Genomic DNA, 25,738 nt, shown 5'->3' with positions numbered 1-25,738 from the left:
TATCAATAGAAATCAAACAAAATAAAACATGGAAAAGAAAATAAGATGATACCTTTTTTATTGGACATAACTTAATACATTTCTTGATTAGCTTTCGAAGGTTGCCCTTCTTCTACATGGAATCTTGCTACTCTTTGGGATTCTACATGGAATCTTGCTAGTCTTTGAGATTCTACTTGGAATGTTGCTACTCTTTGGGGTTCTACATGGAATGTTGCTACTCTTTGGGATTCTACATGGAATCTTGCTAGTCTTTGAGATTCTACTTGGAATGTTGCTACTCTTTGGGGTTCTACATGGAATCTTGGTACTCTTTGGGATTCTACATGGAATGTTGCTACTCTTTGGGGTTCTACATGTTAAATAGAGAGGTGTGGTAGCCGTGTTAGTCCACTCTTAAAGATTATCAATAGAAATCAAACAAAATAAAACATGGAAAAGAAAATAAGATGATACCTTTTCTATTGGACATAACTTAATACATTTCTTGATTAGCTTTCGAAGGTTGCCCTTCTTCCTCAGATCGGAAATAAGCAAATGTGCTAGCTGACAGTGTATATAAGTGAAAACATTGTTGGTCAACATTTTACAGGACCAGGACACTGTACCAGTGACTTCACAGTGAGAATCCTGAAAGGTAACTTTAAAACCATACAAGAACGTAAGACCTTTGAAGTCAGAATGATTGAATATTTTAACACCCAACAGAAAGGACTTAACAAGGATCTGGGGTTCCTAGCCCATTATAAACCATAAAGCTGTATGTCTCTGTTGATCACCCCACCCCTCACCTATCCACACCCATCCTGTTAGAATATCAATGATATGCTTTGATGTCCCCATGCATACTTCCTACCCACCCCCCTCCTCCCACCCTGTCAGACTGTCATAGTAATGCTTGAATGTTTTCACTTATATGCACTGTCAGCTAGCACATTTGCTTATTTCCGATCTGAGGAAGAAGGGCAACCTTCGAAAGCTAATCAAGAAATGTATTAAGTTATGTCCAATAAAAAAGGTATCATCTTATTTTCTTTTCCATGTTTTATTTTGTTTGATTTCTATTGATATTCCACACACAAATGTTAGAAGAGCAAATGGTCAAGTCCAGTGACTTCTCTGGCAGCTAAATACAACAAGTGCAAAGTTATGAAGCTGACAAAGCTTTACCCGTCAATTTTCTCAATTTTCCCCAGGCCAAGGGAGGCCTGGGAGATTTATAAACTTCCTAGTGGCTATTTTCACTTCCACAATTGCATGTTCCACTTGTCACACGTTTTTTGGTGGACTGCAAATCAGAGGGCTTGTTAGAAAAACTATTCTGTGGCATGTCGTGTCACAAATTTGGATTTCTTGAATACTTTGAGCGGTTATGGAACGTAATTTCTTTGTTTTAAGATGTTCCAAATAAGTGCAGCTCAGTTGTATTCGCACGTCCCTGTAAAGCAGCTTAAAATTAAGTGTGCATTTCGTCTGCGGAGTCACTTTTGCACCTTGAAAGGAAACTGCCACCGAACAAAGACAGGATAAAGTACAAACACCTCAACTCACATCACTTTGCAGACCGTAGGCCCTCTTTGCCCACTCCACTTTCATGTCGGTGGGCAGAGCACTGTAACGGTGCAGGCGGATCTTGTATCCCAGGTCGGTGGCCAAACTCTGAGCCTTCTTGGCATGGACCATGTCCATCATGTCCATGGAGAGATGACACTGCGTCTTCGTGGCCTCCGACCTCTTCTTGTACTCCAGGTCGCTTTGCAGCTTTGACATCTGCAGCGAGTGTGCCATCCGAGAGTCTCCCTCTGCACCTTTCACCCCGATCAACTGCCCCTTCCCCTTCTCATACCTCTCTCGGTACTTTATCTAGGCAGATGAAGAAGAGGGGGAAGGGGGAAGAACATTACAGACTTTCAAATGATCAGTAGACAACAAAAATACCTCTTCAAAACGGGGGGGGGGGGGGGGGGGGGTTGCTACTTCCCCCACTACCTTCTCCCCCTTGCCCTAAACCTTATGTAGATCTCCGATACAGTCTAGAAAGTTACTAACCTAACAGGGCTATTGCACACCACTGCACTAACAGGAGACCAGTACACTTCCAGCAGGCTTATTTCGTCTGCTGCTTGTTCTGCTCTCGCCCTCTGTTATAGGAAAGTAATCTCCCTTTGCCCCTCCCTGCTCTCAAACCCCTTCTTTGGCACTCAATGTTCCCAGACTCAAAAGTTTCCACTTGAATATGCTGTACCACATTTAGCAACCTGAATACACCTGTCCTAATGTAATAAGATCTGTGAGGGGTCTAGTCTAGATGAACAAGACAGTATTAGGCAGCTATTTACCCAGAGACAGATTTCAGTACGGTATAAGGAATGAAGTACGTTTGTGCATGAAAGAAGGACTTGGGTGTGTTCATATCTGATGATCATAAAGGGGCCGAACAGGTAGGAAAGGCGAAGGCAAAAGCCAGAAGGATGCTTGGGTGCCTAGGGAGAGGAATGGCCAACGGGGGTGGGGGGGGGGAAGAGGTGATAGTGTTTCCGTATAAGCCTCTGGTGAGACGTCATTTAGAGGACGGCGTACAATTCAGGAGACCGCACCTTCAAAAAGATATAAACAGGATGGAGTCGGCCCAGAGGGCGGCTACTAAAAGGGTCATTGGTCTTTGTCATAAAGCATTTGGGGACAGACTTAAAGATCTCAATATGTGGAAGAAAGGCGGGAGATATGATAGAGGCATTTAAATACCTCTAGATTGTAAGCTCTTCTGAGCAGGGACCGTCCTTAGTTATTAATTTGTACAGCGCTGCGTAACCCTAGTAGCGCTCTAGAAATGTTAAGTAGTAGTAGTAGTAAATGTATTCTCAATAATTGGGTATCAGATAGGGGCCCCTCGTATTGGTACTGGAGGAACAAGTGTCACTAACTTATGTTATGGGAAATGCGTGATGCCCGGAACGCCCCGAAGAGGCGACAACGGTTCATTAAAATCTGGGGGGGGGGGGGCTTACTTGAACAAAATTTCCCCACGGGCGCGGAGTCAAGTTTTGAATGTCTTAGGATAGTCAGTGTGTATGGATGAAGTATGGTAAGAGCGCATGAGGGGAGAGCCTACATATCAGATGTCATTGACCGGTATCTGAATTGACTGCAAGGACGGGGGGGGGGGGGGACGAGTAACTCCCCAACTAACTCGATGTTAACAGTGTTAAAATGCTCATATAAGAAGAATTGGATGATAAGTTGATGTAGGAAAGGTCTGTCGGGCAGTGGCGGTCCGCCCCGGGTGCACGCCACTGGGGGGGTGCCGCGCGAGCCTGTCCTCTGTTGTTCCATGCTTCTTCTCTGCCCCGGAACAGGTTCTGTTCCGGGGCAGAGAAGAAGCATGGAACAACGGAGGACAGGCGCGTGCGGCACCCCCCCCCCCAGCAGCGTGCACCCGGTGGGGGGAGGGGTTCCTTCGCAGGGGTGTCCTTTTGCCGGGGGGGGGTGTCCACGCTGCATCGGGGGGGCGCTGCACCCGGGGGGGCGGGGCGCATTGGCGATCCGCCCCGGGTGCCAGCCCCCCCAGGAACGCCACTGCTGTCGGGGTCACATAATATGCCTATCTGCCAATAATAACAATAGCAGAGCACGGGGGGGGGGGGGGGAGGGAGTTACGGGGAAGGGAGGAGGGAGAAAAGTTGTCAAAAGTTGTCAGTTGATGGTTATTGCAGTAATTGGAATGTTGTAGCATGGACTGTTTGTAAAGTTTGGCCCATGCAAGTATGTAACGTTATTACATGTGAAACGTTAATAAAAATCGTTTAAGTATAAATACCTACGCAGTATAAATGCACAGGAGGCGAGCGTCTTTCAACTGAAAGGAAGTTCTGGAATGAGGGGGCTTAGGAAGAAGGTGAAAGGGGACGGACTCGGGACTAACTGAAGGAAATACTTCTTTACGGAAAGGGTAGTAATGTGCGGAGTGTTCCCTGGGTGGAAGTGGTGGAGACGAAGTCTGTATCCCAATTCAAGAAGGCTTGGGACAAGAACATAGGATCTCTAAGGGAGAGGAAGGGACATTAGATGACATGGATGGGCAGAATGCATAGGCTATATGGTCTTTATCGGCCATCGTTTTCTCTGTTTGTTGATCCTTAAAAGCAAAGCACTCCCCATTGCTTGAGCCCAGGACATGCTTAAATAATGGCCATCTTGTGTCCACCTCAGAGCTGGCTGTGTATTTCTCATTAGCGTCTTGAAAACTTGAGGCCAGATTTCTATGAAACTCTCCTCCCATTAAAGCTTGAAGAGTTTGAATGCCAGTATCTTGAAACATTTAGTAATAGCTGTGACATGGCTTATACGGAAGACTAAACTTATAGCACATGAATGACATCAAGCCCTCACATCAGACTAGTAGCAGCCAAGCAATTCTCGATTCATATGTAGGTGGCTGTCTCATCCATACCAGAATGAGCTGTCCACATGCGCATCTTTGTACTTACATCACTTGCCAGATCCCTCTTTGCCTTGGCTGTCAGGATGGACAGTGCGTCAAGACGAAGCTCAAATCCTTTCTCCTTTTGCTTCTCCCAGCTGCTTTTGTAGAGGATCTGTAACAGGATTAAGAGACATGTCGGCTTAAAGACAAGGTTATGTGGTGCACCAGAGACGCTTGCTGTGTGTACACTTGCTCCACAAGAGTGACAGAACCTGGGCCAGTAAGGTAGCCTAAGCCTGCTGCAATTAGCACCTCAGGGAGGGAGGGAGATAACCAGAGAGTGAGTAATGACTCAGCAGAAAGAGACAGGCCTAGAGGCCCCTTATCCACCACTAGCTGTTGGATGGTCTTACGGACAAGTGAACTAACCTTCAATGTTGCCAATTCGTGGCTTTTTGGATCTAGTGCATCAATATTTACCTATAGACTAGCGGACTAAGCTAAAAGCCAATGGGGATGATATTCAGACCACAGGAGGAAGCCCAACTAACTCCCGCAGTCGGCAGTCAACTCAATGCTGGGTCGTTTCCGGTGACCGGCGTTGACTATCCGATTAATTTTTGGACGGTTTAAACTTAGCCAGCTAAGGCAATATTTGGAGATAGCTGGTTAACTTTAAACTGGCCAAGCTATTAGAGCTATTTACACGGCCTAAAGTGGCCACTTACAATAGCCGGCTATGCGCTGAATATTCGGGAATAGCCGAGCTATATCATGCGATATGGCCGGTTATGTCCTAGCTGCTAACCCCCAGATTCTTCATAGTGCACTTAGAGTTAGGCTTCCACTTACGTTACTGAGATTTGCCGCATTAGCTTTGGCCAGCTGGAAGAGAGGCTCATCTTTGTTGATTGTGTAATGGTGAAGAAACTGTTCTTTTCCTGATTTGTAAGCGAGCTATGTAGGTAAACAAGAAAATAAAGCTCATTATAGTGTCACCTTAAGAGTTAATGACACCTAATGCTGTGTAAGTGGATTTAAAGGGTTGAAAGGTTCAGAAGTTGTTTGTCTAGAAAATCAAAATTCAGCTCAAGCTGGTCGCTTTGTCTCTTCTCTCACTGAATCACTCTTAGAAATTTCTGGACAGAAGATGGTCTGGAACTTCATTAACTAGACAGGGCGATTTTTAAAAGCATTTCCACAGCTAGAAGAATGGTGCAGCAGCTGCGTAAATAGACTTTCACAGAATCACTCGCCCTAAATGTGGATAAATGAATGTGTTCAATGCAATGGCGTAGCCAAGGGTGGGCCCAGGCCCACCCAGTTTGAGCTCAGGCCCACTCAGTAGCAGCACACCTATGATGTGGGTGACAGGGACCCCAAGCCCCACCAGCCAAAAACTCTCAACAGCTGCATACCTTGTAAATAGCAGATCTTCACCTGCAGCGATGAGCAACTGATACATGCTGTGGGGCCAACATGAGCAGTGTGTACTAGTTGCTGCTCACTGCCAATGAAAATCTACTATTTAAAAGGTATGTGGGGGGGGGGGGGAGATGTTTGAGAGACTATATGGCATGCAGGAGAGAGAGGGTGAGACCATATCACTTGTGGGACAAGGCGGAGTTCTTCTGCCCACCCATCTTGGGCCCAGGCCCACCCAAAATTGGGTGTCTGGCTACGCCCCTGGTTCAATGCCATTTGGCTCACATTTTTACCCGCTGGAGAGGGAGGTGTCCCTGCAGGCAGGATGTGGAACTGCATGCATACTTCTGAAATTCTAGACAACATATCCAGAAATGTTCATAGCTCTCCTGGGATAACTTACAAAGCAAAAGTCCATGTGTACATTCACTGTGGCTCTTTGTTACACTGGGCAGGTTACTTAACCCTCCATTGCCCCAGGTACAAAGATTGTGAGCTCACTAGGGACAGAGAAAGTACTTGTATATAATATGGAAACCACTTTGGTTCTACCACGGAAAGGCGGTGTATCAAATTCATGACTCCTTTACCCCTTTACTTCGAAAATCAGACAAATCTCTCCTTCTCTGCTCATATCCAGCAGATTGCCAAGACCTGTCGTTTCTTTCTTTACAACATCCGTAAAATCCGCCCCTTTCTTTCCGAGCACTCTACCAAAACCCTCATCCACACCCTTGTCACCTCTCGTTTAGACTACTGCAATCTGCTTCTTGCTGGCCTCCCTCTTAGTCACTTCTCCCCTCTCCAGTCAGTTCAAAACTCTGCTGCCCGTCTCATCTTCCGCCAGGGTCGCTTTACTCATACTACCCCTCTCCTCAAGACCCTTCACTGGCTCCCTATCCGTTTTCGCATCCTGTTCAAACTTCTTCTACTAACCTATAAATGTACTCACTCTGCTGCTCCCCAGTATCTCTCCACACTCGTCCTTCCCTACACCCCTTCCCGTGCACTCTGCTCCATGGATAAATCCTTCTTATCTGTTCCCTTCTCCACTACTGCCAACTCCAGACTTCGCGCCTTCCGTCTCGCTGCACCCTACGCCTGGAATAAACTTCCTGAGCCCCTACGTCTTGCCCCATCCTTGGCCACCTTTAAATCTAGACTGAAAGCCCACCTCTTTAACATTGCTTTTGACTCGTAACCACTTGTAACCACTCACCTCCACCTACCCTCCTCTCTTCCTTCCCGTTCACATTAATTGATTTGATTTGCTTACTTTATTTTTTGTCTATTAGATTGTAAGCTCTTTGAGCAGGGACTGTCTTTCTTCTATGTTTGTGCAGCACTGTGTACGCCTTGTAGCGCTATAGAAATGCTAAATAATAGTAGTAGTAGTAAAGTCCATTTAAACCATTATCCCCATGATGGAAATTTATATAACAGGTTGCCCACCTTGGAAGGCCCAGTGGCTGCCTATTTGGAGCTAATCTTTGGAAGCTATATAGGCATTTGTCTGTCTTTACAAAACAGCCTCCCCAATGAGCAATAATCACAGGTAAGTGTACCCACGTACATGAATATCTACTTGGGTATAAATGATGTAAATAAGCCTATTCTATCACAGGGGCGTAGCTAGCATGGGGCCACAGGAGCCTGGGCCCCCGTAGATTTGGGTCTGGACTCCCCTGCCATGACCCTCTCGACCTCCCCCCTTTCCACTACCAACCCTCCCCCGCTGCCGTCGCATACCTTTGCTGGCGAGGGACCCGTTGTATGTGCAGGACGTCAGACGCACGCACAGAAACAGATTCAAACTTGATCAGATCATTCGGCAATGTGTGGGCGAGAAGAGGACTTCGGCTGGCGGGGGGTTGGGGTCCCCCGCCAGCAAAAGTACACGGCAGGAGAGGGTTGGCGGCGGGAAGGGGGGGTCGAGAGGGTTGTGGTGGGGGGGGAGGGGTCAGCAAAGCCGCACGGCTGAGAAGAGGACTTCGGCTGGCGTGGGTTGGTGTCTCCTGCCAGCAAAGGTACGCGGCGGGAGAGGGTTGGTGGCAGGAAGGGGGGGTCTAGAGGGTTGCGGCGGGGGGGGGGGGGGGTGAAAGTTGACATAAAAGTACACACCTTCACTTCACTGCACATACTTTGACCTATAAATACAGTAGGGCAATTGTACCCTTGTCCGTATATAGAACATGGTTTACCTGCAGGAACCACTTTCTAAGATTACTGCCTAGTGTCTCTTTCATAAGAGCAGTGCAGCACCCCAGGGCGTTGTGAATATTATGTGTTTACAGAGCTTAAGGGTTTGAAGTGATGCATCCTGTATCATCTCCCTTGAAGCCACCAATATCAAAATATTTATTTGACCCTCTAATGCCCCTGTGCTGTGATCCCTGGAGCAGGTGGCGAGATCTTCATCTTTCATTGCAACGTGACTTTTCAAGCGAGAGCGTATCCGAGCAGCAGCTCACATTCCCGCTCTCAAGGGACGGCCCAGGAAGCCCCAAGCAGGATTCCTCACCACCTCCAAGCAGCCTGGCGTTGCCGTTCAAAGAAACTGCTGAATAGGGAAAGAGGTTTAGCAAAGGGACGCGGGTGCTCTCTGTGCCAGAGAGGAGCAGAGATCTGACCGGGGCACAGAGAAATGATAAGATTTCATGCATAATGCAGACCCTGCTAAAGCACACTCTTTTTTGCTTTGAGTGAGAAAAGGCACAAGTGCTCTGTATTCAATTTCCTCTCCGTGATGAGGCCTTCAGGGCTTGGGGGCTAAAGGCTTTCCAGTTAAAAGGCAGCCAGCTCTCAGAAGTCGGTGCCCAGTCTATTTCGAGCTGCTGCATTCTTTCGAAGCAGCTGGGAATGGTTTGCAGGCCTTCTGGTTCCCTCACCCCACCCACTTGCAGGGGGTACCAAGTTAATTATAAAAGGGGACTGAAGAGAGGAAGGGGGGGGGGGGGGGGAGAGACACTCACCTCGCTCTGCAGCTCCTGGCTTTTCTTGGCATGTTTGATCTGAGGACTGTCTGCCACGCTGGTGAACTTCAGTGCGTCTGCTCGCTGGCGGTACTTTTTCTGAAAAGGAGAAAACACGTATCAACGTGAGCACAAAGTCATCACAGACCCTGGACAAAACGGGATCCGTCCCGGGCTGTGATATTTTGTATCATATCAAACCAAGAATGTTTAAAACAAATCGGAGAAAATGTTTCTTCACCCAACGTGTAATTAAACTCTGGAATTCATTGCCGGAAAATGTGGTGAAGGCGGTTAGCTTAGCAGAGTTTAAAAAGGGGTTGGACGGTTTCCTAAAGGACAAGTCCATAAACCGCTACTAAACGGACTTGGAAAAATCCAAAATCCCAGGAATAACATGTATAGAATGTTTGTACGTTTGGGAAGCTTGCCAGGTGCCCTTGACCTGGATTGGCCGCTGTCATGGACAGGATGCTGGGCTTGATGGACCCTTGGTCTTTTCCCAGTGTGGCATTACTTATGTACTTATGTCCTCTACTTGGCTCACTTTTATTACATAGAGCAGTGATTTAACCTATTGTGATGTCATAGTGGCTCATTCCACCAATAAGAGCCAACCTCATTAGTGATGTCACAATGGCTTGATTGTATAGAATGTTTGTACGTTTGGGAAGCTTGCCAGGTGCCCTTCGCCTGGATTGGCCGCTGTCGTGGACAAGATGCTGGGCTCGATGGACCCTTGGTCTTTTCCCAGTATGGCATTACTTATGTACTTATGTAATGTTCAGGGCCGCCGAGGGAGGGGGGACAGGGGGGGCAAAATTCCTCGGGCACGGCTGCCAAGGAGGGCCTGGCGCTAGGATCTCTCTCTCTCTTGCTTCTGACGGGCCCCAGTGATCATGTCCCGACAGGAGCAGGAGAGAGAAAACTCTTCAATCGCCTCTACCGCCATGCCGAGCGGCTGCTTTTCCCCTCAGGCGCATGCTCGGTTGAAACAGGAAGTTGCGTCAGAAGGGATGGGACAGTTCAGAGAGAAAGTTCCATGACAGGCCGCAGGGCCGTGCCGACACGGTAAGCAAGGTAAGCATGGCAGGAGGGCGCCATCCTCTGGGGGGGCGCCCTGCCGAACCATGCTTACCTCGCCCTCTTCTCCCCAGATCCTTGTCCTTTTTTTTTTGTTTAAATTTACCTCTCCGGCGCGTGGCAGCGTAGCATTAGTGAGGAGGCGGCGCTCCCCCGCCCCGACGTCAGTCTCTTCCCTTCGCTCGGTTCCGCCTTCTTCTGACGTCAGAAATGACGTCAGAAGAAGGCGGGACACTGAGCGAAGGGAAGAAGACACGTCGGGGCGGGGAAGCGCCGCCTCCTTCTCACTAACGCTACGCTGCCGCGCGCCGGAGAGGTAAATTTAAACAAAAAGGAAAAGGATCTGGGGAGAAGAGGGCGGGTAGTGTAGCGATCGTTTTTTTTTGGGGGGGGGGGGCGCGCCGGCGGGGCCAACTGCAGGGGGGCGCCGGAGACCCTAGGCACGGCCCTGACAGGCCACAGGCAGCCTATGAGTACCACTGCCCCTGTTTGGGTGAAGACTGGAGCAGAGATGATTTTAAAGCGTGAGAAGGAGAGCAGGGGCCTGGTCTGACAGGGGAGCTTACACAACACACGCACACAGTGGTGTGCTGGAGCAGGCTCTCACAGGCTCGCAAGAGCCGGTTGTTAAGTTTGTAAGAATTTGGGGAGCCGGTTGTTAAAGTAGGGCCCTCCATGGCTACTTTAACAACTGGCTCCCAAAATGTGGGCTTGGGCCCCCTGCTGAATTATCTTTTACTTTGCTGGTGGGGACGCTGAGCCCTGCCAGCCAAGTAAATAGACTACTGCTGCTCTCCGCTCCTTGTTTCCAGCTCCGGGCAGCAGGCTGGGACTTCTCCAGCATGTGAGAGAAGTTCCAGCATGCTGCTCAGAGCAAGACGGGAGTGGTGGCAGTCCATTTATTGACTGCCAACAAAGGTATGCCTAGCCGTGCCCGCACGAAGGGAGGGAGGAGAGAGAGGCAAGTGTTGCTCCCCCCCCCCCCCCCCCGGCCCTTCCAACTGCAGAGCTGGCTACCTCCGGAGAAAGAGCCTGTTGTTAAAAATTTACCAGCACACCCCTGCACGCACACCTTGAATAAATACATCACTGGCTCTAGAGCAGCTCTGAAAGTAAATAAAGATTTACTGACTCATCATACTTGGCAATATTCCCCCCTCTTTGGCCTTGATAGCTTATAAGGTTACCCCCGATTTTTATCTACAGAAAAAAAAAGTCATCATATAGGTCCCCTTATTGCAGGAACGTGCAAGACAATTCAACAGCCCACTATGAATTTTGTACAAGAGACATTCTCCGAAAAAATCAGCCCGGGAAAAGTTAGAAAGAGCAGCACATTTCATACTGCTGCCAGAGGCCTACAATATGCCAAGTCTTCATGGGTCTGGAAAGCACAAGGTCATTCCAAGGACTAAGTCTCTCCTGTCAGAACATGAGCAGGTCAACATGATGTACTCATGATGACTCAGACCCAGTAGAATTCGACCTGCTTCTATTTAGAGCGATTAACAGATAGCATGAGCAGTGCCCGATGTTTACCTCACTAACAAGCTCTCCTGCTTTCTTGGCCTGTTGAATATTCAGACTTCCCTCTGTCATCCACCCAACTCCTTTCATCCATGTTAGATCCGCTCTGTACTGACGCTGGAAAAAAAACATGAATATTAGATTTCTGTTTACTGGCTTGTATTTATATATATATATATATATATATATATATATATATATATATATATATATATATATATATCAAACATATAAACGGCGAGTGACCAACTCACTTGCAAATGCGCAGTAGAGACTTCCCTCTCTGTCCCGCCCCGCGTCAATACGTGATGACGGGGGGGCGGGACAGAGAGGGAAACTGCGCCGCCGAGGTTGCTACCGCTCCCCCCCCCACACTCGGAGTCGCCGTCGCCACCCCTACACCCGGCCCGGCCCCTCTCTTCCCTCCTGAACTTACACATCCATTCGCCGAACGCAGCAACGCACAACAGCTGAGCTGCCCCTTCCTTCTCTGCCTGTGTCCCGCCCTCGCTGACGTTACGTCACAGGAGGGCGGGGCCACAGGCAGAGAAGGAAGGGCCCACGGCAGCTCAGCTGATGTGCCTTGCTGAGTTTGGCAAATGGATGTGTAAGTTCTTTTTATTTATTTATTTATTTAAATTTTTTACAATTATTACAAGCGTTAAACTTGATGAGAAAACTGGCTACATCAGAATTTACATCAATTCAAAGAAAATATCACAACACAAACTTTAAATTATTTGCCAGTTAGTAGTCCACAATTGGAGTTCAAAAATATCACATGTTGAAGACTTAACAATCCTTTAGGAAGAGTTTATCATATCGTGCGTTGATCCTATTACAATAATAAATCAAGAGCTAATTACTGCCAAAACTTCAACTTCGACAGCCTTTCTCGATGTAATAAATGTCTCAAGCTGGGAGGGAATTTACTACTACTACTACTACATAACATTTCTAGAGCGCTACTAGGGTTACGCAGCACTGTACAAATTAACGAATAAGGACGGTCCCTGCTCAGAAGAGCTTACAATCTAAAGGACGAAATGTCAAGTTGGGGTAGATGAGATTTCCTGAGAAGAGATGTAGTGATTAGGTGCCGAAGGCGACATTGAAGAGGTGGGCTTTGAGCAATGATTTGAAGATGGGTAGGGAGGGGGCCCGGCGTATGGGCTCAGGGAGTTTGTTCCAAGCATGGGGAGAGGCGAGGCAGAAAGGGCGAAGCCTAGAGTTGGCGGTGGTGGAGAAGGGTACTGAAAGGAGGGATTTGTCTTGAGAGCGGAGGTTATGGGTAGGGACGTAAGGGGAGATGAGGGTAGAGAGGTAAGGAGGGGCTGCAGATCGAGTGCATTTGTAGGTGAGTAGGAGAAGCTTGAACTGTATTCGGTATCTGATCGGAAGCCAGTGAAGTGACTTGAGGAGAGGGGTGATATGAGTATATCGGTTAAGGCGGAAGATAAGACGTGCGGCAGAGTTCTGAACGGACTGAAGGGGGGATAGATGGCTAAGTGGGAGGGCGGTGAGGAGTAGGTTGCAGTAGTCAAGGCGAGAGGTGATGAGAGTTCGGGTGGTGTGCTCGGAATTTAAGGAAGAAAGTTGCTCCCATGTTAATCGTTTCTTGTTTTTTTTGAAGAAATCTTTTACGTCGAATCTGTGTCTCCCTCGAGACGTCAGGGTAAATTGAAATCTTTAATCCTTTAAATGGTTTATCACGATTTTTGTAAAACATTTTCAGTATCCAAATCTTATCTGGCATCAGCGCTACTGTCGCTACCAAAGTAGCTGGGATAATTGAATCTATATCCGATGTTTCTAATAGCGCTGTAACATCCAAAGGCTGAGTTCTGAAGCAAAGAGAGGGCCTGGGCCGGCTGGAGGGGTGGCGGCGGCGACTCCGAGCGGAGGGGGAGGAAAACCCCAATACCAGCCCGTTTTTATGGGCTCAATAGCTAGTAGAGAGAGAGAGAGAGTGAGCATAAGGAAGAAAGAGATGGAGTCAAAGAATAAAAGAAGAAATGACAGAGTAAAAAAAAAATAGAAGCAGGAGAAGGGGGGAGAGAGTAAAGAATCAGGTAAAGCCATGTAAACTCAAAACAAAAGCAAGAAGCAAATAGAATACCCTGTGATTCACACTTGGATGTGAAATTTATTGCATATAAATGTATAAAATAAACTGATTACGGGAGGAAGTTACTAAGCTGTGGTAAAATATGGCAGTACTAGAAAGCTAACACGCAGGCTGATGCTCCCAGGGAACCTTCTTAAAGGGGCTGGAGCTTTTCAAAATGAAGAGTGCTCGCCCTCCACCTGAAAAGAATCCCCTTCCCGAAGACACCACCCCGAAGACCCCCTCCCCGGGCCTACTGCTATCAATTCCTGGTGATCTATGAGGTTCAGGGTAGGAGTGATCTCCAGTCACTCCTGTCCTGGCGGGCACCAGATTCAGAATAGTGCCAGCGACCCCTAGTGGTAGTCTCTCAGTACTACCCTTAGGGGTCAAATTCTCATATAGGTATAAAAGGCAAAAATCCGGCATTATTCATTTAATACATGTGTTGAAAGAGGAACTGAGAACATGATTAGTGCACAGTGCTGTCAGTATATATAGCTCTCAATCTGCGGAAAAGCAGGCATTTAAGTAATGTGATATTAAAGAAGTCTATACAAGTTAATAACGTTAGGTGGATATCGTCACAGTAGTCATGTGTATTGGGCAAAAAAAGTTTCAGGTTCATTTTTCCTCAATTTCCAAGACTTCTTTAGGCTCATTTTGCCCATTTAATACAAATTCATTGATTAAAAAAATTTTGTTATGACTTAACACACTTTAGATCAATCTAGTGGACATTACACTTTGGAACCGAATACTTGTTCACAAATGCAGATCTCAGCCTCGCAGCATGGGAAGGTTGGAAAGTAACACTAACATGGCACCCCGTGAAAGCGGGTCCTACCTCACTTTGGAGATCATAGGCTTTCTTGGCCCAGGCTGTCTTCATGTCTTCCGGAACTGCAGTGTACTCATGGAGCTTCTTCCGGTACTCCAGGTCGCTGGCCAAAGCCTGAGCTTTCTTGGCTTGCCGTAGGTTTACCATGTCCATTGGAAGGTGGAAGTGGGTCTTACTCTCCTCAAAGCCTTTCTTATATGCAATCTATTATTTAAAACATAGACCTTTACTAACAGAAGAGTAGGAAGAAGGCATTACTTCAAATCAACAGGGCCTCACCAGAGCTACCTGCCTACCAGGTCCTCTTACCAAAGTTTATTAAGCAGTGAATCCAGGAATTAGCAGGTGACATTTAGCCCCAGGGGCGTAGCTAGATGGGGGCATGGGCCCCCGCAGATTTAGCCCTGGCCCCCCTGTTTTTAACCCCCCCCCCCCCCCCCCCCCCGCCGCCGACCCTCCGACGTCAGGACTCATGTCAAAAACAGAATCCAGATCAGCAAACGGGCCGGACTTGGAGACTGGCGCTGAAGGGGACTTCGGCTGGCGGAGGTTGGGGACCCCCACCAGCAAAGGTACCTGGCGGTGGCGGGTTGGCAGCGGTGGGAGGGGGGGTGGCACTGGGGAGGGCTAAAATGTGCCCCCTCACCTCGGGCTCTGGACCCCCCTCCCGCCGAAGTCTGGCTACGCCCTACTCTTTTCCACAGAATTAGGGCAATTCAATTACACGTTCCTCACATTTAAGCACCAAGAGTTAGATTCTGTATCTGGCACCTGAAAATTCTGCGTGGAAAAAACAATATACCTAGGCTTATTCTATAAAGGATGCCTAAATTTTATAGAATACGCCTAATATTCCACGTGGTGTATAGCATGCCCATCCACGTGACTAAATTTAGTCGCAGGCAGTCACGTGAAATAAAACTCGGTGTAAATGCCGACGCTGAAATAGGCACGGAGCGGGTGAATTCTATAACAGTGCGCATAGATTTTAGAAACACCCACGCCCTGCCCCCTTTTCAACTATGCGACTTAGAATTTAGGCTCACCACATTATAGAATACACTTAGCGAATTGTGTGTGTGTGTTTATTTTTGTTACATTTGTACCCCGCGCTTTCCCACTCATGGCAGGCTCAATGCGGCTTGGATATAACAAAAGAGAGGGAACGAAGTACAAACTAAAGTTCAAACAAAAAAAACAGCACCACGGGCCTTTAAAAATGGAACACAGTTCTTTAATGAATGAGCCTTGACAAAAAGACCCCGCGCTTTCCCACTCATGGCAGGCTCAATGCGTCTCACATGGGGCAATGGAGTGTTAAGTGACTTACCCAGAGTCACAAGGAGCTGCCTGTGCTGAAGTGGGAATCGAACTCAGTTCCTCGGGACCAAAGTCCACCACCCTAACCACTAGGCCACTCCTCCACTGTTGCTACTATTTGAGATTCTACATGGAATGTTGCTATTCCACTAGCAACATTCCATGTAGAAGTCGGCCCTTGCAGATCACCAATGTGGCCGCGCAGGACGTCAGACTCACAGAAACAGAAGCCTGCGCAGCCTTGTACATGGAATGTTGCTAGTGGAATAGCAACATTCCATGTAGAATCTCCAACAGTAGCAACATTCCATGTAGAATCTCCAATAATATCTATTTTATTTTTGTTACATTTGTACCCCGCGCTTTCCCACTCATGGCAGGCTCAATGCGGCTTACATGGGGCAATGGAGGGTTAAGTGACTTGCCCAGAGTCACAAGGAGCTGCCTGTGCCGGGAATCGAACTCAGTTCCTCAGTTCCCCAGGACCAAAGTCCACCACCCTAACCACTAGGCCACTCCTCCACTCAATTAATGAGAATTAGTGCTGATAATTGCTTGTTAACATTCAATTAACAGCGCTGATTAGCTAGTTAACCAATTAAGTTATGCACATTGTTATAGAAAACGCTTCAGTTTCCGCGTGGATTTTCAGGCGCCATATATAGATTCCGGGAGTATGTGTATTCTATGAACTGTACTTAACTTTAGACGAGGTTTATAGAATAAGTTTTTTCGGTGCCAATTTTTTAGGCACCATATTTGGATCTGGTCCTAACTGCATAGCATGGAAAAAGACAGAGCATGCATGGGCCAGGTGTACTAATGCAGCAGATAACGGAGATCGCGTAATGTTGTCTCAGTAGACGTTATCTGATACGCCCTTAATGTAGACCCCCAAGTTCATGCCACATCGAAGCCCAAGACCCCGCCAAGGAGCGTCTATGTAATGCCTGGACAGGTGGCAACCCCAAATGTGGTGTGTGGGGTCATGACCCACAGTTTGAGAAACACTCCCTTAATGTGTCTTCTGTTAAGGTGCATGGATATACACTAGCATCCACAACAATGCAAACGTCTACATGCCTGAACGTAAACTTTAATCTTAACCACTTTAGAAATATAAATGTTGATTCTTCCTGCAGCTGTCACAGAACCCACTATCCAGTGACGTAGCCAGACAGCCAATTTTGAGCGGGCCCGAGAACAAAATGGGTGGGCCAAACATTTCATCACCGCCCCTCCACCAACTAAAACAAAATCCTAGTTTAGTTTCTACCCCCCTCCCGGCACCACCCTCCAATTAAAACAAAACCCTAATTTAATTTCCACCTGGGTTCGGGTAAACCTTGGATCCCTTGGACTCCTTCAACTAAAACAAAACCCTAACTTAATTTCTACCCCCTCCCCCGCCAAAGTAAATGACCTGTGCCTGCTGTCAAGAAATGACATTGGTGCTAATTCTATAAATCAGCACCTAAAACTGGAATAATAGTTATAGAAATAATGGTCCATGTGTCTGATTGGCACCACTAATTGGCATTTGAGTGCATAAGTAGCACAGTAGATGATGACAGATAAAGACCTGCAGTGCTTAGGTGTTATTCTTTAATGAGGGGCTCATTTTCAAAGCATATGGGCATCTCAAGGGGCAGGGAAACTCGTATTATCGAAACAAGATGGGCGTCCATCTTTCGTTTAATAATACGGTCGGGGACGCCCAAATCTCAACATTTAGGTCGTCCTTAGAGATGGTCGACCTAAATGTTGAGATGGTCGACTTTAGAGATGGTCGTCCCCGGTTTTCAGCCATAATGGAAACTAAGGACGCCCATCTCAAAAACGACCAAATCTAAGCCCTTTGGTCGTGAGAGGAGCCAGCATTCGTAGTGCACTGGTCCCCCTCACATGCCAGGACACCAACCGGGCACTCTAGGGGGCACTGCAGTAGACTTCAGAAATTGCTCCCAGGTACATAGCTCCCTTACCTTGGGTGCTGAGCCCCCCAACCCCACTCCCAAAAACAGTAGAACACTACCATAGCCCTAAGGGGTGAAGGGGGGCACCTACATGTGAGTACAGTGGGTTTTGGATGGGTTTTGAAGGGCTCACATTTATCACCACAAGTGTAACAGGTAGGGGGGGGCCTGGGTCCGCCTGCCTGAAGTGCACTGCAGTACCCACTAAAACTGCTCCAGGGACCTGCATACTGCTGTCATGGAGCTGGGTATGACATTTGAGGCTGGCATTGAGGCTGGCAAAAAACGTTTTTAAATTTTTTTTTGGGTGGGAGGGGGTTGGTGACCACTGGGGGAGTAAGGGGAGGTCATCCCCGATTCCCTCCGGTGGTCATCTGGTCAGTTCAAGCACCTTTTCGAGGCTTGGTCATGAAAAAAATTGGACCAAGTAGAGTCGGCCAAATGCTTGTCAGGGACGCCCTTCTTTTTCCATTATCGGCCGAGGACGCCCATCTCTTAATCACGCCCCAGTCCCGCCTTCGGTACGCTACCAACACGCCCCTGGGAACTTTGGTCGTCCCTGCGACAGAAAGCAGTTGAGGGCGCCCAAAATCGGCTTTCGTTTATGCCGATTTGGGCGACCCTGAGAGAAGGACGCCCATCTCCCGATTTGTGTCGGAAGATGGGCGCCCTTCTCTTTCGAAAATTCCCCTGATAGTGTCCTACTCCAGCCCACCTTCAACGCAAGGCCATTGAAAACCTGAAATTGCACCATCTTTTACAGTAAGGACTTGGGACAAAGCTGCTATGTGATGCCATTTGTGGAGTGAACAGGGAGTCCAGGCCATTTCTGGTTTTCAAATATACTTCCCAAATTATTTGTGGTAGCTGCAGTCCTTGCTTTCACCTTTGGAAATCAGCACCCCGGGCACCAGGCTAAAATGCTAGAATGCCTCCAAAGTTTTGCCTAGAGAGTGGGATGTGAATTACCTCACTACTCAAATTCGCCACCTGCAGGGAGTGCAGAAGTCTGGAATCGGTTGCGCCGGTTGCTTTGCCCTTTGTTTTCTCGTAATCTTCTTTGTATTTAATCTTCAGAAAGGAAGAGAAATGGTAGTTAGTTTCCCATGTGTCTCATCCAGTGTTTCCAAGAATGTTAAACAGTATTGTGGAAGTGCAAAAAAACCCCAAAAAAGCCGAAGTACCCCCTTTGGAAAAAATCAACCAACAGAACAAAAAGGGGAATGACCAGAGAAGTACCAGTGTAGGCGCGGGTTTGGGACCCGCGCAGAAATATTTTTTCAGCGCACGTACCAAAAATGCCTTTTTAACTTTTTTTCCCAAAAATTGACGTGCAGCAAAATCAAAATTGCCTTGCATCCATTTTGGATGTCTGACCTTACCGCCAGCCATAGACCAAGGAATCTGCATGGTAACGACCTATGCGTGTCAGATGCCACTTGGCACGCGTCCGAAAATTTAAAATATTTTCCAGACGTGCGCCAAAAATGAAATTACTGCAAGAGGCACGCGGTAGTTGGGCGGTAAATTCATTTTGGCGTGCGTTAGGTGCGCGTAGAGCCTTCCGCGGCTTAGTAAAAGGGACCCTTACAGAGAAAGGTCCTGAAATGGAGAATTCCTTGCCATCAGAGGTCACTACTGTAGCCCTTCAGTAGACAGGATTCCCCTCCCACCCCCTTCAGGGTCTGCCCCAGTACAATGCAGTGAAGTCCATCTTACCTCACTGGCTAGGGCTCCTGAGGCTTTGGCGGTCAGTAAAGGCAGGGAATCCAGTCTTATCTCGAAGCCCTTACCTCTGGACTTCTCCCATCCTTCTCTGTACTTATTCTGGCAACAGAAACAACAGACACTATTAATGGCTGTTGCAGGAGCTCTCCTTCAGGATGAGGAATAAATGAGTTTTTATGTCAGTAAAATGGAAATGTAAAACTTTCTGCTAACCCAATTGAAAAAACGAATACCTATTTGTTCCAGAAATATTTTGGCATTCAACCCATTATATGATGTCTGTGAATTCTTGTTTTGTAATGAGTAATATTATATATATATTTATTTATTTATGTTCTTTTCGGCACTTGATATACTGCAAGTAAGCCCTGAGGTGACTATCTTACTTATTTTTGAAGGAGAAGGCTGGCCATCTTCCGACACATCTCCTAAAGCCGGCCAAATCGGTATAATCGAAAGCCGATTTTGGCCGGCTTCAACTGCTTTCCATCGCAGGGCCGGCCAAAGTTAAAGGGGGCGTGTCTGCAGGGTAGCAAAGGCGGGATGGGGGCATGGTTAAGAGATGGCTAGCTTCGGCCGATAATGGAAAAAAGAAGGCCGGCTCTGACGAGCATTTGGCCGACTTTACTTGGTCCATTTAGTCTTAGAACCAAGCATCAAAAAAGTGCCCCAAATGACCAGATGACCACCGGAGGGAATCGGGGATCACCTCCCCTTACTCCCCAGTGGTCACCAACCCCCTCCCATCCCAAAAAAATGTTTTATACATTTTTGTGCCAGCCTCTATGCCAGCCTCAAATGTCATACCCAGCTCCCTGACAGCACTATGCAGGTCCCTGGAGCTGTTTTTAGTGGGTACTGCAGTGCACTTCAGGCAGGAGGACCCAGGCCCATCCCCCCCTACCTGTTACACTTGTGGTGGTATATGGGAGCCCTCCAAAACCCACCCGAAACCCACTGTACCCTCATGTAGGTGCCCCCCCTTCACCCCTTAGGGCTATGGTAGTGGTGCACAGTTGTGGGTAGTGGGTTTTTTGGGGGGGGGGGGATTGAGGGGCTCAGCACACAAGGTAAGGGAGCTATGTACCTGGGAGCTTTTTCTGAAGTCCACTGCAGTGCCCCCTAGGGTGCCCGGTTGGTGTCCTGGCATGTGAGGGGGACCAGTGCACTGCAAATGCTGGCTCCTCCCATGAGCAAATGCCTTGGATTTGGCCAGGTTTGAGATAGCCGCCATTAGTTTCCATTATCGCTGGAAACCAATGGCGCCCATCTCTAAAGCCGGCCCAAATGTTGAGATTTGGTTGGCCCCAACTGTATTATTGAAATGAAAGATGGCCGGCCATCTTGTTTTGATAATTCAGTCGGGTATGCTGCTTTACGGGGCCGGCCTTAGAGATGGCCGCCCATATAGATGGCCGGCCCCATTCGATTATGTCGCTCCATGGGGTTCATTTTCAAAGCTATGGAACTTTGTAAGTCTAAGTGTGCTTTGAAAATACGCCTCTGTGTGATTTACAATTTTTATTACAGGTACTTTGCACTATCCCTAATTGGCCCCAAGCTGTTATATCCTAAGTATGCCTAGTAGTTACATTTTTGTAATTCGCATAAGACCTAACAGATGATTTGCAGAATACAAGTTTTAATTGTATTGTATTAAAAGAAATTCCCTTCTGAAAGCAAATTTACCCATGTTCGCCTGTTTAGCATCTCAGGTTTATCATGAAATTGGCCCCTTTTATCTCAGAGAGCACCCACCCGTAGGCCAGTTCACTCTCTGAGATCCTCTCAAGCTTGTTACTTGTAGCCAATGTGCTCAAAACCATTTGGTTCAGTTCAGATTCAATGTAAATGTTTCTCTAAGTGATTCCTTTGGATTTATTTGGAATGATTTACTTCAGGCCTTGAAAGAGATGATTAGATACATTCCCTCGATATTCAAAATCACTCAACCTGCCAGGAACAACACCTGGCCGGTTGAATGGTACTTAGCCGGCTATCCAGCAATATTCGATAGCCAGCTGTCTACCGCTGAACACAGCTGATTAGCGGATAGCCACTTATATCGTGGAATATAACCAGCTATCCGCCGATTTTTAGCATAGGTTTGGTGGCCATTTTTGGCCGCTTGTGTAGCTGGAATATCTTTGGCCAGCTTGAACTTAACCAGCCAGCGTCGAATATTGGCTTTGCTGGTTAAGTTCAAACCGGTCAAAAATACAATGGATATCCAATGCCGGACACCGGATACGACCTGGAAATTGAATATCTGGCATTACCACCAACCGCGGGACTTGACCAGGCTAACTCCCAGAGTCTAAATATCAGCCCCAGTATGAACTGTTTCTTTGGCATTTGAAGAGCTGGATTCTCTCTACCCTTACTTGGCTGAGTAGATGGTCATGAGCAGGTTTGATTTTTTTTGCAGTAAAGTGGTATGGTAGCTGTGTTAATCCACTTTTAAAGGTAATACATAGAAATAAATCAAAACATTGAAAAGAAAATAAGATGATACCTTTCTTATTGAACTAACAATGCACATTTTGATTACCTTTTGAAGGTAACCCTTCTTCAAATCTGTATTGTTAGTTCAATAAAAAAGGTGTCATCTTATTTTCTTTTCTATGTTTTGATTTTTTTTGTACTTGATGGGTGTTTTTATGGTTTATATGTTTTGTTGTAGTTCTTGTTGTTTTATAAGATTTATAAGATGTCCCTAGTCTGGCTTGGCCAAGTTTGATTGATTTGCTGTTTTTGCTGATGTTTGTAGTTTTTGTTTTTGGTATTGTATTCTGTATAGTTTATGTTTTGTTTTCAAAAATTGTAATTTGATGCTTTATGCTTTTTAATTGTAATTCACCCTGTACACCCTTGTTGGATAGAAGATGAGTGGACAAATCCTTAAATTAAATATTAGCAAAGATTTACACACAGATCATACCTGTGCTACATTTACTATGGTACTAATACATTTGAGGTAAAGCACTCACTCACCTCACTAAAGAGTTCAGCATTGGCTCTGGCCTTGATCAGATGAGGAACATCTTGTGGAAGGGTATAATTTGTCTTGGTTTTCTCATACTGAGCTCGATAGTTTAGCTGCCATGAAATAGAAAAGGCATATACTATTTAAAGGGCTCGCTCTATGGTTCAGCATGTCTGCAATCATGTTGACTGTAGGAAAACGAGAAATTAAAATGATTTTGGGTCAACATGGACCTGGGCGTATATATTAAATTGAAGGTTAAGCTTCGTTCCAAGCAATCAGATTGGCTAGACCACAGGAAAGAAATACCCCTGCTCTACAAAGTTAACGGTTCAAGAGCTATATTTTAATTACAATATGAAAAATAATGCAAATGACAGTGAGTGACGGTAATAATCCTCTCTGGACAAGACCTGTAAAGACCCTCATTTTCACCATATTCCTTCAGAACCATCAGAATGAGAATTCACCATCGGAAAAGATGTGTCCATTGGAAACTATTCCCTAAGTCCTATGAAAGGCTTGCAGCTAGATATATGAAAGGAAAGAAGCCCATGTGATCATATATATCGACCAGTGAAAATCCTTCAAACTTCTATCATGGAATGGCCATAAAACCTTGGTGCTCTGTGGTAAAGCAACCAAGTCCTCTGCCACTGATCTACAGCATCCTGGAAATCTTCCAGAGGTATATATGGGGGAAACGGTATCAGTTTCATTTTCATGCAATCTCCCTACAGTCCAGAAAAGACCAAGGCAGATGTCAAAAGTAGAGCCCTTGTTTGATTTTTAAGATAGCTTGTCTACTTATCTATCCAGAAGTAAGACACAACAGAGATCTCAGAAACAAAATGAACATAAATTGGCCAATCAATAAAAGAATATAAGTTGGGGCTTGGAGTTGAGTTTTGTGCATTGACTGACCCTTGGGCCCCTGTACGTCATGTTTCTTTCCTCTTCGCTATCATGCAACATTGTTTGATCTATTGGTTGTCATCTTCTCCATCCATACCTCCCAATCCCTTGCAGAACAGTACAGGAAAAGTCAAAATTCAGCTAATTAATTTGCTCTTCATAAATGTTTATCTGTAGTTTATAGTTTATCATTCGAGAGCGATGATGTCCAACTCCTACCACATTTCGTATCAAGGGGCTCTTGCCAATTCTGATCTACTCGGTGAGACACTCTGTTTTCAGAAAACATTTTAACCTGAAGCTCCTGGGAGTCCACTGGAAACCTCTCCAACAAATCAGTGACTGGGATCTCAGAAGCTTCAGCCTAAAGAACAATTTCCACTGACACATCTCACTGCTGTTCTAAGAAGTAAATGAATTTGTTCAACGTAAGTTACCAGCAGACTTCAACTAAGATGTTTGAGAGTTCGATGATCTACTTCCAACTTCATTACTTTGACACCCGGTATCCCACCTTATAATATTTGTTTTGACTTTAAGGCACCTTCTTCCAGAAGGTGCATCTACACCCTTTCCTCTTCAGAGAGATAGAAATGGAAGGCTTTCAAACTATGGGACTTTTTTTTGGTGAGAATAAGTTATTGGGTCCACTAGGGTTTCTGCCTCATATCTGTTTTAGACTCTGGATGACAATCGTTTATAACATTAACCTGTTCATTTTCTCCTTTTCGTTTTTATATAATTCTTTTTCGTTTAAATATTATCTCTATCATAATATTATGTTTTTTGTCTTTAACTTAATATGTACTTTGTCGTATAGTATATGGTTTGTTCATTTGCAAATTTATAAAATTGACACATTTTCATGGGGGAAAAAAGTGTTCGAACCATTTATAACATTTTTCCCTGTGGGAAAAATCGATTTTGAGTTACCACATTTTGATTGCCTGCACTCCATTCAACATGAATACTTGTTAGAGTCATCAGTTATGGTAGACTACTTGCTGTGATTGAAAAATATTTACCATTTTTTTCTTATTTTGCAAAGATATTATGAGACAAGAGCTCTCTACCGTCTATAGGAAAATGAAACCCTCCCTTAACCATGAGAGCTTAGACAATAGACAAAGATGTCTTGGCAGCAGCAGGCAAGATTCTAGTCTCCCACGTGAGAGTAAAAGATGAACTTACATTACTCAGTTGCTGAGCATTGATCCTGGCTCGAATGATCTCCGGAGTGCTCGTTACAGAGCTGTATTTTAACTTGTCTATGCTCTGTCTGTAGTTTACCTATGTAGGGTGAAAAAGAAAAGGTCAGGACATTTGTTCATTGTTTTGCAACATTGTTTTTCAAACATATTCTTAACCCTCCCTCTTTTAGTTCAACCCCCCCCCCCCCCCCCCCCCACACACACACACACACACACAGTTTTCTCTCTGTCCAGCTATTAAAGCTTTCCTAGATTTATTTTTATTTATTTATTTATTTGTTGCATTTGTATCCCACATTTTCCCACCTCTTTGCAGGCTCAATGTGGCTTACAATACATCATGAATAGTGGAAATGAGAAGAGAATAGAATAGACAATTGGTATTACAGAAGTATTTGGGTTCCATAATAATGATAAAGCATAATAGTGAGATAACAAGAAAACATTTTAAGATAATTCTGGGAACATGTGGAGGATTTCACATGTGATGATCTTAGTGATATGTCTTGTTGAAGAGATGCGTCTTCAGTAGTTTGCGGAACCTGGTTAGTTCGTAGATCATTTTTAGGTTGCGCGGCAGCGCATTCCAGATTTGTGTGCTCATATAGGAAAAGGTTGATGTGTACATTAGTTTATATTTTAGACCTTTACAGTTGGGAAAACGAAGATTATGATGAGTCTTCCATTGCCTTGGTCTTAGTTTCCAGTATTCAAGAGGTCAGGTTTTCAAGATATCCCTAATAAATATGCTTGAGAAAGATTTCCACACAATGAAGGTAGTAGGTATGCAAATCTCCATGCATATTCATTATCATGCAATTTAGTAACCACTATGAACAATTCTGATCAAAAAATATACTTATTTTTTATTACATGCATGTGGCAATCCTTACCAAACACAACATTTTTTTAAATAACCATTATCATATCCTATTTTCCTCTCTTAACACTCAACATACACTCTTAGAATCACTCGGAAATTGCCAAGAATTGTCACAAGGAGGAAAAAGCCTCAGTAAGCCAAGACCTACTCAATTCAGTCCATAGATGGCTTCGATATAATCACAGGCTGAAAAAACCCTCCAGTGATTAAAACATTTTCAACTAATCTTCAATGAAAAAATATATCACTTAAAACATTTTCTCAAAAACTTAAGAGCACTTAACTTGGAACTGGATAAGGGCAGGTTACAAGTAACCAATCCAATCCAATCTGACTTCACA

General features: G+C 45.8%; 1 protein-coding gene across 1 annotated transcript in view; it reads right to left on the bottom strand.

The window, feature by feature from the left end:
* The window catches only part of NRAP (nebulin related anchoring protein), a 130,785-nt gene that overhangs the window by 54,669 nt on the left and 50,378 nt on the right, over positions 1–25,738 (bottom strand). Inside the window, exons 15-24 of the mRNA XM_030202711.1 lie at positions 24,495–24,593; positions 22,397–22,501; positions 19,394–19,501; positions 18,644–18,745; positions 14,385–14,582; positions 11,443–11,547; positions 8,821–8,919; positions 5,276–5,380; positions 4,488–4,595; positions 1,552–1,863 (exon numbers count right to left, since the gene is read on the bottom strand). Of these exons, the coding sequence (XP_030058571.1) occupies positions 1,552–1,863; positions 4,488–4,595; positions 5,276–5,380; positions 8,821–8,919; positions 11,443–11,547; positions 14,385–14,582; positions 18,644–18,745; positions 19,394–19,501; positions 22,397–22,501; positions 24,495–24,593 (1,341 nt within the window). The remainder of the gene's footprint in view (positions 1–1,551; positions 1,864–4,487; positions 4,596–5,275; positions 5,381–8,820; positions 8,920–11,442; positions 11,548–14,384; positions 14,583–18,643; positions 18,746–19,393; positions 19,502–22,396; positions 22,502–24,494; positions 24,594–25,738) is intronic.

The sequence above is a fragment of the Microcaecilia unicolor genome, chromosome 5 (assembly GCF_901765095.1).
Source record: "Microcaecilia unicolor chromosome 5, aMicUni1.1, whole genome shotgun sequence".
NCBI classification, from domain to species: Eukaryota; Metazoa; Chordata; class Amphibia; order Gymnophiona; family Siphonopidae; genus Microcaecilia; species Microcaecilia unicolor.
The sequence above is the reverse complement of the archived record's forward strand: the minus strand, read 5'-3'. Positions and strand labels throughout refer to the sequence as shown.